This window comes from Mesoplodon densirostris, chromosome 14 (assembly GCF_025265405.1).
Source record: "Mesoplodon densirostris isolate mMesDen1 chromosome 14, mMesDen1 primary haplotype, whole genome shotgun sequence".
Lineage (NCBI taxonomy): Eukaryota > Metazoa > Chordata > Mammalia > Artiodactyla > Ziphiidae > Mesoplodon > Mesoplodon densirostris.
The window spans coordinates 79,104,331-79,122,580 of record NC_082674.1 but is presented as its reverse complement, the minus strand read 5'-3'; the positions used below and the strand labels follow the sequence as shown (position 1 = coordinate 79,122,580).

The window sequence follows — 18,250 nt, the reverse complement described above, 5'->3', positions numbered from 1 at the left end:
CTCCTTTGAGGATTTGAAACTTTACTTTCATTTAGCATCAATAAAATATCAGATTTTACCATGATGAGGAAAACATCTCCACCATGCTCTCTGGTTCCTTTCAGGCTGTCAAAATGAATTTGTCCTAGAAAGCAGCCTGTCCTTTTTAGCTTCTATTTTATACCACATGGGCAGATTACACAATTCTCTTTTACCTTGTATTTTGATCAGTATCAGATAGACAGCTGTCTGTAGTTCAGAGCTCTCTGATTTTTGTTAAATCAATTTAAATTCTACAATAATTTCCCAGTTTTATCATCTAGGGTAACTGACGAGGAGTCTATGCTTTTGCCTAATGCAGATCTGAGCAATTTTTAAAAAAATATCCAACTGTTCAAAAAACTTTCATATCTGAATATACCCTAACTTTAAATACACAGGAATGTGTTTCACGTCAAATTTCACCTATTGACTTTTGTACTAATTTTCCTCGTCTGAAAACAAAATTAAAATGAACCTATCTTATAGCATTTTCACATAGCTCTATGGGAAACACCTATCTTCTTCATTATACAGACTGATATTATATAGACTATATTATATAAGCTCATAATTAAATAAGAGCTAATAACAAGAACTAATGCTTATTGAACACTATTATTTGTCAGGCATGGTGCTAATTGAGACTGTGCATTATCTCATTTAGACCTTACAACAACCCAATAAATAGATATTAGGATTACTATATCTTTGTTTTACAGATGAAGAAACAGAGACACAGGTAAGTTAGGTGTGCCCAGCCTAGCATGTGGCAAAACCCTGGCAATCTGTCTTTGAAGGCTTGTACCCTTGGCCACCATTCACAATATCTGCCTCCCAAGACATTTATTTTCTACCCTCCAACTGACTACTTTGCATTTGAATTCTATTCATTAATTTCAAATTAATAAGTTAAAATAAACAGAAAAATAAAAACAGCATTTTCAATCCAAGTGGAATCACACTTACCATAAGGATACTGCAAGATTGAAAGTGCACCATTACTGTACTCTTCGTGAGAAAACTTATCATTACTAAGACATTTGTCAAATTCATCAGACCCCACCAAGACAGGAGTTCTGGAAGGAGAATCTAAAAGAAAATGGTAAAATCTTAACTGTTATGACTTTCATGAAAATGTGTGTGCCTCATTCATCCAAAAAACGGATACTCAAATAGCACAGCTCAGTTCAAATATGTAAGTCAAACAAATGGCCCAACGGTCTTTCTCTTGAAAAGCACCGTCTTGTAGAGAGATGAGTCATTTAAACGAGTAATTAAAATATGATGTGATATATGTGATAAAAAACATATACAAGGTACAGAAAGATAGCTGAAGGAAACAGATGGTTTAGTCTTTGAATTCAACTCAATTTGAGTGTCTCAGAGAACATGATGTGATAACCAGATGTTTCATAAATATTCTTTTTTTAAAAAAATAAATGTATGTATTTCAGGCTGCTTTTGGTCTTCATTGCTGTGCGCAGGCTTTCTCTAGTTGTGGTGAGCGGGGGCTACTCTTCACTGCAGTGCACGAGCTTCTCATTGTGGTGGCTTCTCTTGTTACTGAGCATGGACTCTAGGCATGCAGGCTTCAATAGTTGTGGCACGTGGGCTCAGTAGTTGTGGCTCACGGGCTTAGTTGCTCCGTGGCATGTGGGATCTTCCCGGACCAGGGCTCAAACCTGTGTCCCCTGAATTGGCAGGCAGATTCTTAACCACTGCGCCACCAGGGAAGTCCCATAAATATTCTTAATATAAATATGTTAAGAGCTAAATGATATCAAGGCATGGTCAGAGAATGGTTAAAGAGTTTTTCTAAGCTGTCTAGAGAAATACTTTATTGCCATTGATTTCTATAGAAGTAGCTGCTGTTTCAATGAAATCATGTTCTAAAGGATAATTAAAATTCATTAACGTCTGAAATACCTTCCCAGTTTATTCAGAAAATATAGAGTATATAATAGTTGTGATCTCTGTGATATTCAAAACTAGGGCAAAGACAGTCATGATTAGGCCTCTGAACAACTTAATAACATTTATAAAAGTTCATAATTCACTTACGAATTAAGGGTTTCCATTTGATTGTTGGCAAAGGAATAATTGCATTTTCACTGTTGACAGATTCCAAGGCCTTGGGACTCGTAGGAAACTTTTCTGAAATTCTGACTGATGACTGCAGATACAGCTGGCCTCTGTACATCCCTGAATCAACCAGAACACTGTCAGTTAGGTTTAGAAGCAAGCACTGATGACTTTTTTCTTAAAGGTTCATTTTGATTTAATAAAATTAGATGAATTCCAGTTATTTATTCATGTGCTACATAGCTCTTTTCAAAGAATCATGCCTGAAGCACTCAAATTTGACCCAAAGGTTATTCATCAACAACAGGGGAGGAAAGTTACACACAAGTTACAATGTTTCTCACTATATAATTTTTGGTAATTACTGAAAAACTCTTCCAGTAGGAAAATTCAAACAAAAGAAATCGTTGTACTCTTATGAAAGTAACAGCTTAGATGAGGCAACCTTTTCCTTAAGAAAACCTAAACACCTATCATTCAAGAGATACTGCTAACAATTCAATTAAATGCTATCATAACACGTGTGACATGTTATTCTTTCAAATTCTTGCATTTCACTGAGATTGAGGGGCGGGTAGCACATTGACAGAGCTTAAAGAATTTTATGTGTATCTGACCACAAAACTAGTTCAAATAATTAGATTCGAGGGTTTTCAAAATGTAGTACATTGAAGGCTTTCAACTGCCAAGCAGCACACCAGGATTTTGTTTTAATTTTTCAGATGTTGTATAGATGCATAGAAAAAAATAAACATACTTTAAGGGGGAGCAAATTGATACAGATGCAAATACAAATGTAGAAAGTTTTAGACTCTGACGATACATAAGTAATGTGAAATCATAATAGCAACTTTTTAAGCCTTTTAAATATAGGTCTCAGAGAAAAAGAACCCGCTATAGTAATTAGAAGTTTCAGAATTGGATAAGTGAAAGAAAATTGCAGGAATAGAAATCAAAGTACAAATCTTAAGGCCAGAGAAGGTACTTAGGAATTAAAACTACTACAGGCACACCTGAAGTAGGGAGAGACAATGTAGGAATAAAATCTAGATGTCAACATGTACTATTGCTAGATAAGAGATATCCACTCACCCAAGTAAACACTGTTTTCTGTGGCTCCTCGGGCGGCTTCTACGATGTCTTCTTCATCTTCTAAAACTCCATCATTAGTGACGTAACTTGTATCATCAAAAAGACTGATGGGAATGACTTTGCCATCCTTAACCAACCAGGCAGATGCAATGGGAGTACAAAACTAAACAAAAATGGAAAGGAAATTTTAAACCATTTCAAGCAGCATTTCTATGTATCCCAGCTCCTGAAATACCCTTTGAAACCACAAATTTCTTTACAAATTTTCACTTTTCCAGCTTTACTGAGGTATAATTGATGAATAAAAAATGTATTTATGGTGTACAGTGTGATATTTTGATATATGTACACATCGTGAAATAATTAGCACAATCAAGCTAATTGATATATCCATCATCTCACAGTTATTTTGTATGTATGTGTTTTAAGAACATTTAAGGTCTATTCTCTTCATTTCTCTTTAATATTCTGAGGAAACTCCATGTTTTCCATAACATCTATGCCAATTTACATTCTCACCAACACTGCATGAAGATACACTGTTGTACACTATTCACCAACATCTTCACCAACCTTTTGACTTTTTCTTAAAAGTCATTCTAACAGATGTAAAATCACAAATTTCTTAGAGCACAGAGAACAAGGTGAAAGTTCAAAATGGCAGTCACCTCCTTCTACCCAACATGTTTGGTCAAACTGAGAAGGAAAGAAACATATTTATAAATTCTCAGTGGTTCTAGGTACCTGGTATTCCCACTCCAGATGTCCTCCTTTCTTACTAAAGGCCATAACTTTCCAATCAGCAACGGAGACCTTTATCACTGTGTCCATCACGGCAGCTTCCTGTTCTTCCACGTCTGAAATAATTTTAGACTGTTCTTTGTTTCCACTGGGCTTTAAGGTGCTTTCAATAAATCCGGCTCTAGTTTCCATGTCTGGAATATACCGAAGTTCAAAGTGGCCAACACTGAAATTCCACCTTAAATTTACAAAGGTGTGTTTTAGAAATTTACATTTAAATAAAGGACCAAATAATTAAAAACTCTTCTAGAGTGAAGAAGCAAACACTAAAATTTGGTGATGAGAAAAGGAACAACTCAACACAATCTTCTGGAAAGGAGCATGCTTGCTGATTTATGCCACAAGAGGGCGAAACTTGGTCCTGACCAACAGCTACAGGACAGATTTTTCTCTTGAAATTAACAAATGTTCACATTTCCAAATCAGGGTCATTTTCTCAAAACACATCAGTCACCTAAAATAAGGTAGCTTGCAGTCTGCCTTACTTCTTAATTAAAGCCTGACACATTTCGTTCAAGTGCAGAGAAATTAACATATCCCAATAAACCAATGCAAAAGGCAAGACAAAAGCTACTGATTTTAGAGTTTTATGAAAATACAGCCTCGAAAGGCAATGTGACCCAGTATACCAAGCCTGAAGGTCATATCACCTCAGCTTCGATCTCAAATCTCTAACTGACTGAGATCTGGCCAGTCATTTAACCTTTTCTGAGTTTCAGTGTCCATATCCATAAAGTGGTATTAGCAATGTTTCCTCTATAACTAATACATAGGAAAATCACTTATCTGTTGACACTATAATGGTCTTGACACTAAGATATAAAATGGCCCTAGAATTCTGACATCTGTTTAAAAATAGATACTTAACGAATATGGATCTTAGATGCCAGACTCTTCCCATTCTAGTAACTCAAATTCTGTTAAGTTGAACATCCGCTCCTATGGTAGCTGAGCACCCAGCAAGCACTCAAACACTTAAGGAAACAGAATCCCATCAGGATAAAGAAGGTTGGGTTGTCAGCAGATGCAAAGTCCAGGGAATGCAGAAAGAATACATTCTTCACTGAATTTGAGAAAACAGTTTTCAGGAAAGGAAACTGAATTATACTGCATCAGATTAGACAACATCTGAAAGTCTGGTTCACTTTCAAAAGATAAAGATGGGATCTCAAATTCTTTTTACTGTGCAGCAATTTAAAATGTAAATATTAGGTTTTGAAAAGTCAAGCATGTGATTTACCACCAGCATATCTAATTCAATCACATTACTTTAAATGTAAAAATTTACATTATTTGAAAAAGGAAACAAAACAGTATTTGACCAAATAAATTATGCTTTAACACTTTAAGAAAATACACTGAAATATTATTTTATAATTGAGGTGGTAATCACACAAACCACGAAACTACCTACTAGAGAGAACTGCAGGGTCAAACAGACCCAAGTGAAACAAAGCACATCAGCTTTGTCTTAAGCGTTGTCTGCATTCAAAGAACTTTGATCAGTGAGATTGCTATGAAAATTATCATTAACCTACGACTAAGCTAATATATAGTCACTGTATGGGACTCCTCTTTGTTACCATATCCTGAAGCACACGGTGAGAAGTTCAGTTCAGGATCTGTTAATAATCATGAAGCTGTTTTAAATTTAGGGGCTTCATTTCTCTTAAAAGAGTAGTATGCTTTAGTTCAGAAAATCTCCACAAAGAAAAAGCTGATGAATGCTGGCCTTGCTGTACTTCTAAACACCAACAGCAACATTATCTGAATACACACTTCTCACTGCCACTACGAGGGCCGACGGCTCTAACGGTTTTCTGGGTGCGCTGCAGAAGCAGGATGTCTTCTTGTTCCATTTCATCATTATCCCATTGGCGACAACCCAAAGCTGAACAGATGTACCTCACCTGAAAAGACAGATGTAAAATTAGTAAAGAGAACAAGTTACAGGAGATCAGAGACAGTAAAAGACTCTCAACAGTTTTATAACAAGTGAAAGGAAATAGAGGAAATGTGTAAAAAGTAGCCAAGCATGAAGAAGCAACAGCTAGGGGGCTTCCCTGGTGGCTCAGTGGTTAAGAATCCGCCTGCCAATGCAGGGGACACGGGTTCAAGCCCGGGTCCGGGAAGATCCCACTTGCCGCAGAGCAACTAAGCCCGTGCGCCACAACTACTGAGCCTGTGCTCTAGAGCCCGCGAGCCACAACTACTGAGCCTGCGTGCTGCAACTACTGAAGCCCACGTGCCTAGAGCCCGTACTGCACAACAAGAGAAGCCACCGCAATGAGAAGCCCGTGCACCGCAACAAAGAGCAGCCCCCGCTCACCGCAACTAGAGAAAGCCCGCGTGCAGCAACAAAGACCCAATGCAGCCAAAAATAAATAAATAAATTAATTAATTAAAAAATACACAGTTTCTGTAAAAAAAAAAAAAAGGAAGCAACAGCTATACTGTATAGCACAGGGAACGCCACTCAATACTCTGTAATGGCCTATGTGGGAAAAGAATCTAAAAAAAGAGTAGATATATGTGTATGTATAACTGATTCACTTTGCTGTACACCAGAAACTAACAAAACATTGTAAATCAACTGTACTGCAATGAAATTTTTTTAAATAAATACATAAATAACCTGAAAAAGAAAAAAAAGCAACAGCTAGATTACCACCAACTCCTAAAATTAAACATTTAGAACCATAAAAGAACCAATGAATGTTTATTTTGGGGAATAAGTCTTACTTTGAGCATTTCCATGGAAGAAATGGATAACTAGTTGTGATCTCTTAGTAATAATATCATTAATAAAATTCTAGGTGAATTAAAAAAAAACACATCAGAATTTCCATATGACGGAAATATTTAGTTTTAAAAAATCTGAACCTTTTCTAACAGCTGCAGTATTTTCAAGTACTTCCTTCAAAACTTCACTCAAAGGAAAAGGAAGATTCTTTGGATGATGTGACCAATATCCTCACAGAAAGAAGCATACCTGCTAGAATACCAGAATTTTGGAGCAGCACATCAAATCAGAGAACCAGGTGATGGGGTTCAATTCCATTGTTTTACAGGTGAGAATACTGAAGGAAACAAAGGATCACAAGGCCGCCTCAATACAATACACAAGCAGGTGGCTGGAGAGGGCAGAGAAGCTTGCAAAAGGGCCTACAGGCCTAACACTCAGACAAGGGATCCTTAAAGTTTGAAAAACTTGAGGGCCAAAGATCTTTTTTCTATTCTTCCTTATTTTCGTCTTAAGTCTATATACAAAAAATATTCAAGTATCAACATATTAGGGGGTTAAAAAGAGATTTTTACCTTTCCAAAAAGCATGGTTTTAATTAGTTATTCCCCATAATGGAGTTATAAGACCCAATCTTAGAAGTAGATCATCTCCTAAGAGCTAATAATGGAGAAAGTCTAGGTCATTAACAGTATGACTTTTTCTTCACACAGATCCAAGTCAAATCTGACCTTGGAAGATTCTGAACCTTTGAAAGCCTTGGTTTTCTCATCTGTAAAATGAGTACAAACTTGCCTCTTGGATCCTCTTATGATAGGCTCAAACTAGAGAAATAAGTAGTAGCAATTATTCTTATCATCAGGATTATTATTATTCTTTGGAGGTTTCCTCATCTATCCAAATGAAAATTATAAAATGTAACCATTAGAAATATTGTGATGATTTCAAAATAAGGCATGAAAAATGCACCTGACATACAGTAGACCACAGTTATTAATTCTCTTCCTCCTGCTATTCCTGGCTCTGCTGTTCATTCTGTTATCTTGGATAAATTTAGTTTCTCTTAATAATATTCCCCCTTTCTACTTCACAGTTCTTTTATCAAAAGAAATGATATCCTCAGGGGAAAATTATTATAAAGCTCAACCAGTAATAGTATAGTTTAAGAAATTATCTCTTCTATTCCTATTTATTTTGATTTCTCCCCAAACTGAACATTTTTACTCACCTTTCCGCTATATGCACTGAGTCCATATGTAGTGAGAGACTTTCCTCCAACCAAGACAACATCATCTCCAAATTTATAAGAAGATTCAAGAAGCGATTCAACTGTAAACGGAACTGTTTCCATCCTCTCACGGTCCTGGTCCCACTGGAAGAGGTCTCCATCCAGGGAAGGAATGATCATCTTATTCCCAAATACCTAAAATAAAAAGCTAACTTTTAAAAGGATTTTATGAATGGATGAAGAAGATGTGGGTCATGTAAACAATAGAATACTACTCAGCCATAAAAAAGAATGAAATACTGCCATAGTAGAGATTATCATACTAAGCAAAGTAAGACAGAAAGAGAAAGACAAATATCATATAATATCGCTTATATGTGGAATCGAAAACATGGCACAAATGAACTTATCTACGAAACAGAAACAGACTCAGAGACGTAGAGAACAGACTTGTGGTTGCCAAGAGGGAGAGTGGGTGGGGAGGCATGGTTTGGGAGTTTGGAATTAGCAGATGCAAACTAGTACATATAAGATGGATAAACAACAAGGTCCCACTGTATAGCACAGGGAACTATATTCAATATCCTGTGATAAACCACAGTGGAAGAGAATATGAAAAAGCATATATATATGTATAACTGAATCACTTGGCTGTACAGTAGAAATTAACACAACACTGTAAATCAACTATACTTCATTAAAATAAATCTTAAAAAATAAATTAATTAAAGGATCTGAACTGTAAGAGTAGGAAGTAAGAGCCGTAGTCTCTCACCGGAGGTCCTCAGGCCTCCTGAGCAGCATACGGAACTGCTCAGTTCATCCACCAAAAGCAACTTAAAAGAGCCACCCATCTCTCCTGGGACCCACTGGTACACTCCAGTCTCGTTTTCCTCAAACTCTGTTTGCCACGAGCCAAGCGTGTTCCATAACAATAAGGGAATTACTAAGGAGAGCTCTGTGACCAAGTGAGTTCAAGAAGAGGTTACTGGGCTTCCCTGGTGGCGCAGTGGTTGAGGGTCCGCCTGCCGATGCAGGGGACATGGGTTCGTGCCCCGGTCTGGGAAGATCCCACATGCCGCAGAGCGGCTGGGCCCGTGAGCCATGGCCGCTGAGCCTGCGCGTCCGGAGCCTGTGCTCCGCAACGGGAGAGGCCACAGCAGTGAGAGGCCCGCGTACCGCAAAAAAAAAAAAAAAAAAAAAAAAAAAAAAGTCAACGTCCATATATACACTACCAAATGTAAAACAGATAGCTTGTGGGAAGCAGCCGCATAGCACAGGGAGATCACCTCGGTGCTTTTTGACCACCTAGAGGGGTGAGATAGGGAGGGTGGGAGGGAGGCGCAAGAGGGAGGAGATATGGGGATATATGTATACATATAGCTGATTCACTTTGTTATACAGCAGAAACTAACACAGCATTGTAAAGCAATTATACTCCAATAAAGATGTTAAAAAAAATGTCAACGTCATACAAGATAAAGTCTGTGGGGAAAAAAATCCAGATTAAAAGAGGCTAATGTAACAAGTAAATGTATTACCTGACCCTAGACTAGATGCTGTACTGGGAGTGGAGAACGCTATAAAAGACATTATTTAGGTCAACTGATGAAACTGGAATATGGACGGTAAAGTGTCAGTATAAATTTATGAAGTTGATAACTGTACTGTGATTATGTAAGAGAATAGAGAAATTTCCTATTTCTATTAGGAAATGCACACTGACGCATTTAGGAGTGAAGGGCTACAACGGATATTTATCTTTAGATGTTTCAAGAAAAAAAGAATATGTATGGGGGTTTGGGAGATAAGAGAGAGAGAGAGACAACTCAAATGATAAAGCAAACACGTTCTGAGCAGATAAATCTGGGTATATAAGGGTTGGGGTTTTTTCATACCAAAAAGTGTACAACTTTTTGTAGTGTGAAATTATTTCCAAATAAGAGGTTAAAAAGAAAAGAAAGATACTCAAGAGCCTTGAAGGGGCTCTGTAATTAAACTCGGAAGGCTAGACCATTAAACTGAAGGCTCATCATAATTCTGGATATTTAAAGATCTCCAACTACTACTTTTATTAAAAAAACATTTGATTTTTAGTAAGCTCTCAAATGACATCAGTATGTATGTATACCACCTCATATTATCTTAGAATTTTAACATTACTATTTTATTCTTTGCTTTCTTATATTTCTTGGTAACAACAAATAAAAGATTATATTTTCAAAAATTAAAACTTTTTATTTTTATCTTTTGTAGAATGTCCAACTTGAGGTTGTCATTAAGAACAGATTTAGGTCATAGTTTATATACCCTACAGTAACAGTATTGTAGTATTTAGCCAATGTGATCTCCAATTTTAAGTTACATATCAGTTAGAAAATCAAGTGTTTACTGTTCTCTACCTTCCATATCATGTTAGGTATTCTCTATTCCATTTACTAGAACAATAAATTCAAATTGTGATAAAATTTAAAAATAGGTATTGTCTGGTAATGTCAACAGTAGTACTGGTTGAGTACAAATAGGGACAGCAGGTGTGCGTCACTACAAGAAAGAGGAAGAGGGGTTAGTGGGTCTCTAGTAAACAAATAACATTTATTTTTACTTGTTTCTTTTTCCATTAAACAACTTCTTTTCCCCTAAAGAAGTAGGAGGTCCTTAGGGAACACAACGGCTTCTAAGTGCAACCGCCCCCAATCCCCCCAACAAAAAAACAAACCAGAAAATCCATCAAACAAATAGGAGCTAAAATTCATCATTGCTTCCCAAATGTAAAAGAAAGCAAACTTATCTGCAATTAAAAATATGGCTTAAACAACCAAGAAGATTTCACGTGATTGACCATGTTGAGAAAAACTGCCTTATTTTAAAAGAAGAGTGCAAAACCCCAAACAAAAAAGCATTATGATCCAATACTCAATCATGTCATATTCCTGGACTGTGATTTTAAAGTTTACTTTTAAATAGCTGCTCTTCAATAATTGGCTGCTAATGACTCATACCCACGGCTGCTAACCTCTGCACCAATCGTTGTGAAGTCTTTCAGGCTGCATCTGTGAAAGCAGATGGTGATTTTTCCTTGAGAGCCACAAGAAGAGATATGCCTGCAGTTCAGGTAGAGAGATGACATCACCCCTCAGAAGAGCATTACCTCACCCTCCCAGCATAGGAATGAGTCACCCGGAGAGTCAACTGCAAATCTCTTGGTATAAAAAAATGTAGGTTATGGTGATGCATTTTCACGTTCCACCGATTTGCCTCTGGAAGCAGCTATTTGTTCTGATTCGCTGCTCTGCATCTCAAACTAATTATGTGACTTGCTTCCCACTTCAGTCATTTTTAAAAATACAAATGCTTGTTATTTGGGGGTTTTTCCTCTATTTGTTTTTCCCTGTTAATAATTTCAAAATAAAAGGTTTGTCAAATCAGCTGGCAAACTCGGTCCCTAAGATCCAATCAAGGTCTTTAACCGCGCAATCACAAAGCAGTTTAGTAAAGTAATTCAATTACCATTTCTGAACAAACTCTAACTGGCATAATGAATAGCAGTGGCTCATGTAATCAAGGACTCTATTTGAAATCAGAATGTGAGATAAGAACTCTATTTTCAAGTGGCAGAAGGAACTTCAACTGAGAAAATTAAGGAAGTACTACTACTAAAATGAATACAACCAGCAATAAAAACAAAAATTCTTCTAATATGCAAAAATATATTTTCATTCAGTTCTTCCTTTTTTTTCTATGCAACTACCTCCCCACCCACCCATCCCCACCTCCCACCATCAACACATACACTTTTGAGGGTATATTCAACTTTATTTTAACTTAATACGAAAGTTTTGAAACATAAAATGTAAAGAGATGAATATAATAAACCCCCATGTATCTGTCACCCAGTTTCAACAATCATTGACATTTTGCTACTCTCCACCCATCCACTACATATATTTGTTAATGAGAGTATTTTAAAGTCAATCACAGGCATCATGTCATTTCACCTATACATACTTCAGTATTCATTGCTGAGAAGTAACTACCATGCCAATGTTACATTTAACAGAATTAAGAGTAATTCCTTAAAATCATCTAATATTCAAATTTCCCTGATATTGCAAGACATACTATATAATTGGTTTGCTTCAACAAGGAACTTAAACTCCACATATTATACTTGATTCTTTTTTTCCCCTATAAAGGCCCCTTTCACTCCTTTTTCCATGTGTTGATTTACTTGAGAAACCAGATTATTCACCCTACACAATGTCCCACAGTTTGGATTTTGCATGTCACTTAACTTGTTCCTTTATTCCCTGTATTTTCTAAAAAAGTGTAATTAGGATTGGAGCTTTGATCTGATGCAGGTTTGATTTTTTTGGACAAGACTACTTCACAGGTGGTGCTATATATACTTCCTATTATAACAGAGGTCAGCAAACGACAGCTCACGGGCCAAATCTGACCCAGTGCGTGTTTATGTAAGCAAAGTTTTATTGGAACACTGGCATGCTCATTCATTTCTGTATTGTCTATGACTGCCTTCCCACTACAACTACAGAGACCGTATGGCCTGCAAAGCCCAAGATATTTACTATCTAGCCATTTACAGAAAAAGTTTGCCAACCCCTGAGCTGTCGTATTTGTTACTATTAATCAATCAGTGGATTTAAGGGAGTCAGCCTGATCCCTCCATTTTAAAGTGTCCCACCAACTTTTCACCATTTTAGTATCAACTGATGATCTATTACTTCAGTAAAATAATAAAATAATGACTTCTAATTCTATCCTTCTTTCCACATTTATTAGCTAGAATTTTTCTATAAAGAAGAACTTTCCTCACTCGGCTTTGGAAGCTGGATTTGTATACACTCGCATCTTCTCAAGTAGTGACTCACATTAAATACTTTCAAATCCACAAAGTTGTATCCAGTACCCTAACCAAGAAAGAGGGAAAAGGATCACCCTGGCCCTGGCAGTTATAAAAGCCAAGTCCCAAGTACAAGCTAAGCAGCAGTAAGAGTTAAAAGGGAGGAAGGGGGAAGAAACCGTGAAAAAGCATATGGAAAGATGCAGATTCATGAGACAGAGATAAGGAAAACTGGACACAGACTATCTGGGAAAAGGATGGAAAAAACCCAACTACTCTATAGAGTATTCAGGAAAGGGACACCCTTTCTCCATTCTACCTCAGGAACTCCAAGCATCTCTGGTTTAATACAACAAATGATGCTTCCAATGATGACCTCAAGGAATTAGTTAAACGGTAAAAGTCACCAAGATTGGGAAGACGTAAAATACATGAAAAACATTCCACTGAACGTGTTAAATTGTTGACTTTTTTTTGGTACCTGGAAATCCCCTTTGCCCAGAACAATTACTTTCCTTGCCATGCTAGCTGTTTTGGAAACCGAGGTAGGGCAAGGCAACAGCAGGCATCCAACGTATGAAATGGAAACGTGTCCATGGGGAGGTGACTGCGGCTCATCCAGCCCCATCCCTGGGTCCCTGACTCCACCAGCCACTCACTAATGTGACCTTGGACAAAAACTAACACTCCACTCTTTGACAAAATTCCTCAAATTAACTTACTGCACTGGATCCTCTAAAGCACTCTCCACAGCTTTATGAAAAGGTATGTCTTCTGGTCTGTAAACTACCAATGGATGTTTCTACCACTCTGGGGATCCACAGGCCTCCTGCTCTTCTCACTCCTTCTCGTGCCCCCCTCAATTCTTCCAGAATCAAAACAGAAAGGGTTTTTAACATTTTCTTTGGCTGTAAGACTTTCAGTGAGACTTTGATGAATCACAGGGTTCTCTTAATGAGGCATCTGCATTGTTAAGTATCTATATTTAGAGAATATTTATAAAGAATTCACACCAACTAACCATTGGGGAAATGTGGAAGAAAGCAGGAAAATCCCTAAAATCCTACTAAAGCCAATCTCTCCTTGAACCCTTTCTTCTCTCTGACTCATCACTCTCTACCTGAATTTTAAAATGTTAGGGAGGGACGTCCCTGGTGGTGCAGTGGTCAAGCATCTGCCTGCCAACGCAGGAGACACGGGTTCGAGCCCTGATCCGGGAAGATCCCACATGCCGCGGAGCAACTAAGCCCGTGCGCCACAACTACTGAAGCCCGCGCGCCTAGAGCCCGTGCTCTGCGACAAGAGAAGCCACCGCAATGAGAAGCCCGCGCACCGCTACGAAGAGTAGCCTTGCTCGCTGCAACTAGAGAAAGCCCGCGCGGCAACCAAGAACCAACGCAGCCATAAATAAATAAATAAATAGATAGATAGATAGATAGATAGATAGATAAATAAACATACTTCTAAAAAATTTTTTTAAATGTTAGGGATTCTGAAAGTTTGGTTGGAGGTCATCTTCTCACCCTACCCTCGTTCCAGGTGATTGCTCCTCTCAGCTCCCAGGGCACTAACACTTCTAACTTTTCTCTTCAGCCCAGACTTTTCCTCTGAGAGCACCAGACCCACATATGCACAGGCTTTCTTAACATCTCTGCTTGGAGAACACTCAAGGTCACTCGGCACTCACCGCATCTGAACAAATTCATTTTCTCCCTCTCTACACCTGTTCCTTTTCTTTTTTTCGGAGCAGTCTTGGAGGACACTTTTATTTTTATTGATTTATATATTTTTGGCCGCACCAGCGGCTTGTGGGATCTTAGTTCCCTGACCAGGGATTGAACCCGGGCCCTCGGCAGTGAAAGCATGGAGTCCTAACCACTGGACTGCCAGAGAATTCCCCTACCTGTTCTTAATTTACTACTAATTCCTCCTTCGGTCTTTTCATTTCATAAAGACGTCCCTCCTTAAACTTCTCTTCAATCCATCATTTACTTCACTCACTTCCTCGGTCACCTTATCATCCCCATCTGTACTAGACTGGTCTCTTAACTAGTCTCCCCACTTCTGCTCTTCTTCCTGTTCCAGTCCATTCTCTACAGTCAGTAGAGACTGACTATGTAGTCAGTAGTCGGTAGACTACAGGAGAGACTGATTTTAGAAGGATTTTAGGGATTCACCTGCTTTCTTCCAGATTGATCATTCCTGCTGCAAGGCCTTGATGCCAGCTGTTTCCTCTCCCAGAGCAGTCCTTCCCAGGCTCTCTACCCATTTCTTGCAGCTCTTTCTCCTCATAGGATCTCAGTCGTAAACATAATTTCTTCTGAGAAGCCTTCTCTGACTTCCCAGCTTGGGAGGTCAGGTATCCTTGCCAAGTCTCTCTTAGTTCTACCCGTCCTTGTGACAGTTACCACAACTCAGTTATGATACTGACACTATAATCATTTCATATCCAGCTCCCCATCTGGCTCCACAGTGTCATGTAAGTTCCATGATGGCAAGGATCTCATCTGTCCTGGGCATTGCCATACCCCAACGCACAGCCCTGCAGGATCCCCTGCCCCCTTAAAGACCAGTTCAGTTTTGGATGTGGTAAGTTCAAGTACCTTTGAGTCTCCCACTAGGGTTAAGAAGCAGTTACGTGCTCACAATGGGCTGAGCACCATGCTAAAGTCTGCTCTCTATATGAGGTCTTTGAGTGATTATTCCTGATAAAGCACATGAAGAATTATAATGATTAGAACTGAAAATGCAAACACATTGGTAAGTATTGAGGTATTTCAAAAGGCATGAAATATTGGAAAGGGGGCAAGAAATAAGCACAAGGATCTAGGGTTGAGTGTCCATTTTACTACATCAGACAAACCTCTGAACCATTTTGAGCCCCAATTTTCTCATCTGGAAAATGGGGGTTAATAAGAGTATTTTATAAGGCTATGTTAAGGAATAAATAAGAATGGACTTGATGTCACTTTGCAAACTATAAAGTGCTAGTCAAGCAATACTTGTTAAGTAGATGTAATGATCCAGGGCTGCTATTTTGAACCTCTAAGGTAATTCGTGTGTGAGTGCATATATACATATACTTGTTAAAGAAAAAAGTTAAAAACGTAAATGCAAACTCTTAATCTGACTATCTATAAATTCATCATGAGCCTTCTTTTATTCTCAATAAGGAAACTTCAGAAATGACTATGGTTCGTTAACACTAAATTTCACATATTGCAAAAAAGCTTTTAGAATTCAAATAGTCGCTCCAAAAGTAAATTCAAGGAGAGAGCAGAAAGCTTAAGTATGCCATGTCAATAACAGTTGGCCCTTGAATGTGCGTTTGCACTGCATGAATCCACTTACAAGTGAATTTTTGTCACTAAATACATACTCCAGTACTCCACGATCCATGGTTGAATTTGCGAACGTGGCAACGTGGATACAGAGGCCCAAGGAGAAGTTATGTAGGATCTTCCACTGCATGAAGGGTTGGCACCCCTATCCCCAAAGCTGTCCAAGAGCCAACTGTATCTCTTTCCCAATCCTGAATTCACAACACCCATCTAAAAACAAAGTCTTAAAACTATATAAAGATGAGTTTGATATAAGAATTAAATACATCAAACTATGATCAGTCTTTGACTCACCAGAAATCTCTATCAGCCCTAAAATTCTCCTTTGAATACAGAAGTCCTGAAGGTTCATAAAGTACTTTATTGGCCAAAAAGATAAACAATATTAAAGAGAAGTTAACAGGCATATTTTTGTATATTTTAATTCTTCAAAAATGTTACACTATGTATCGAACACAAAATGGTAACTCTTAAAATAAAATGAGCAACTGATCAGACTACTAGTTGACAAAATTGACTACTTGTGACTTTATGAGAAAAAAAAAAAAGATGTTCCAACATTGTTGTGTTGAGGAAACAATTTTTAAAACATTTCCCTAGATTCCAAGGAAAACATTGGAATTACCATGACGGGGAAAGTAAAGGAAGCTTATCTGCTGAAAGTAAAGTGTTCCCAGGAATCATACCTCAAAGACTAAGGAGGAGGCATCATGATTAACAACTAGTTACGTGATCTAAACGTGAGGGATTATGAGATCTTTCAGTAGATCTGGATATTAGTCGAAGAAGGCATCCCATGTGACATGCTTAAAAGGAAATGTAGGTTAAAAAGAAAAAGAAAGAAAATGCAGAAGAAAAAAGAAATCCTGAAGTGAGTTGGTATTTATGATCATCAAAGATTGTGAGTTATTGACCAAGAGCAGTGAGATACCAAGTAGATAATTATTATTTCATTCTTTCTTTCCTTAACCTATAGTCAACCTACAAAACAAAATACCTCCAGGAAAACTATCAGGTTAACTTCTGAAGTCTACTTTTTGCATTCACGGTGAAAAATACAGATTTAAGTACCTATCTTTGCCTTCACTTAGATTACTATTCATTCATAAAGGAATAAATAATGTGCACGAGAAGTCAATTTCCTACAGAGTCAAATCAATTTCTCACTTGGCAACATGTGTGCTGGAATAAATCGATTTAGTTCACAGCACTGTTTTCAGCCATGCTAAGGGATTAATAAAACAAAATTAAATCAAAAAACTCTTTCATTTCTATAATTAAAAGAAAAGCAATTAACCTAAGCAATTATTTAAATATTGGCTTGCTCCGTGATTGACAGTGACTTTTCCAAATAAACCACCATCTTAGATGGTGTTCATCTAAGGCTCAAATTGTGCTAGTTTATGTACAGATGAAAAACTGCCAAATGACCAGACATCTTTCGGTATAGACTATCTTTAAAACAGATTACAGATCCTCTTTTAATAAAGCAATACTCAAAACGGTCTACTAATGGACCCTTGGTGAACAAATCAAGTAGCCATTAAAAATGTACTCTTTTCAAAAGGTCCCCCCCAACCTATGAAGGTCCTTCTTCATGACTGCAGTCTGACTCTGCAGTGCACAGGCTGCAAAGCTTCAGCATCATAGTTGTCTGTTTCTGCACCTGTCTGAAACAGAAAGGCGGTGTGTCCCTTGGGGAGAAACATGCCTAAAATAAAATAAAACAAAACCTCAAACTCTAACTATAGACTTATAAGAGAGTTGTTTGTTCTTTTTAAGAGGAAAAAAAAAAGGACATTTTAACAGAAAACTGAAACAAAAAACAAATATGGTATCTCTAAATAAAGAAAAGGTAAAGGTATTGTCTAAAGACAGACTAGTTATATATACACAATTACAATATGCATTCTAAATACAGATAAGGAAGAAGGTCTTTGTATTTATAAATGTGTTCCAAAACACAGAGAAGTAGACAGTTCAAGGATATCATGTCTACTTAGATTTGGTGAACGGTGATCCAAATGCCACCCAGAGACTCCAAAGAAAAACTATGCTAATATGTCACAAAACAGAAT

General features: G+C 37.6%; 1 protein-coding gene across 1 annotated transcript in view; it reads right to left on the bottom strand.

Moving 5' to 3' along the window:
• The window catches only part of EIF2AK3 (eukaryotic translation initiation factor 2 alpha kinase 3), a 63,322-nt gene that overhangs the window by 23,754 nt on the left and 21,318 nt on the right, over window positions 1-18,250 (bottom strand). Inside the window, exons 3-8 of the mRNA XM_060117673.1 lie at window positions 7,968-8,162; window positions 5,776-5,906; window positions 3,940-4,174; window positions 3,196-3,358; window positions 2,083-2,223; window positions 988-1,110 (exon numbers count right to left, since the gene is read on the bottom strand). Coding sequence (XP_059973656.1) covers window positions 988-1,110; window positions 2,083-2,223; window positions 3,196-3,358; window positions 3,940-4,174; window positions 5,776-5,906; window positions 7,968-8,162 — 988 coding nt within the window. The remainder of the gene's footprint in view (window positions 1-987; window positions 1,111-2,082; window positions 2,224-3,195; window positions 3,359-3,939; window positions 4,175-5,775; window positions 5,907-7,967; window positions 8,163-18,250) is intronic.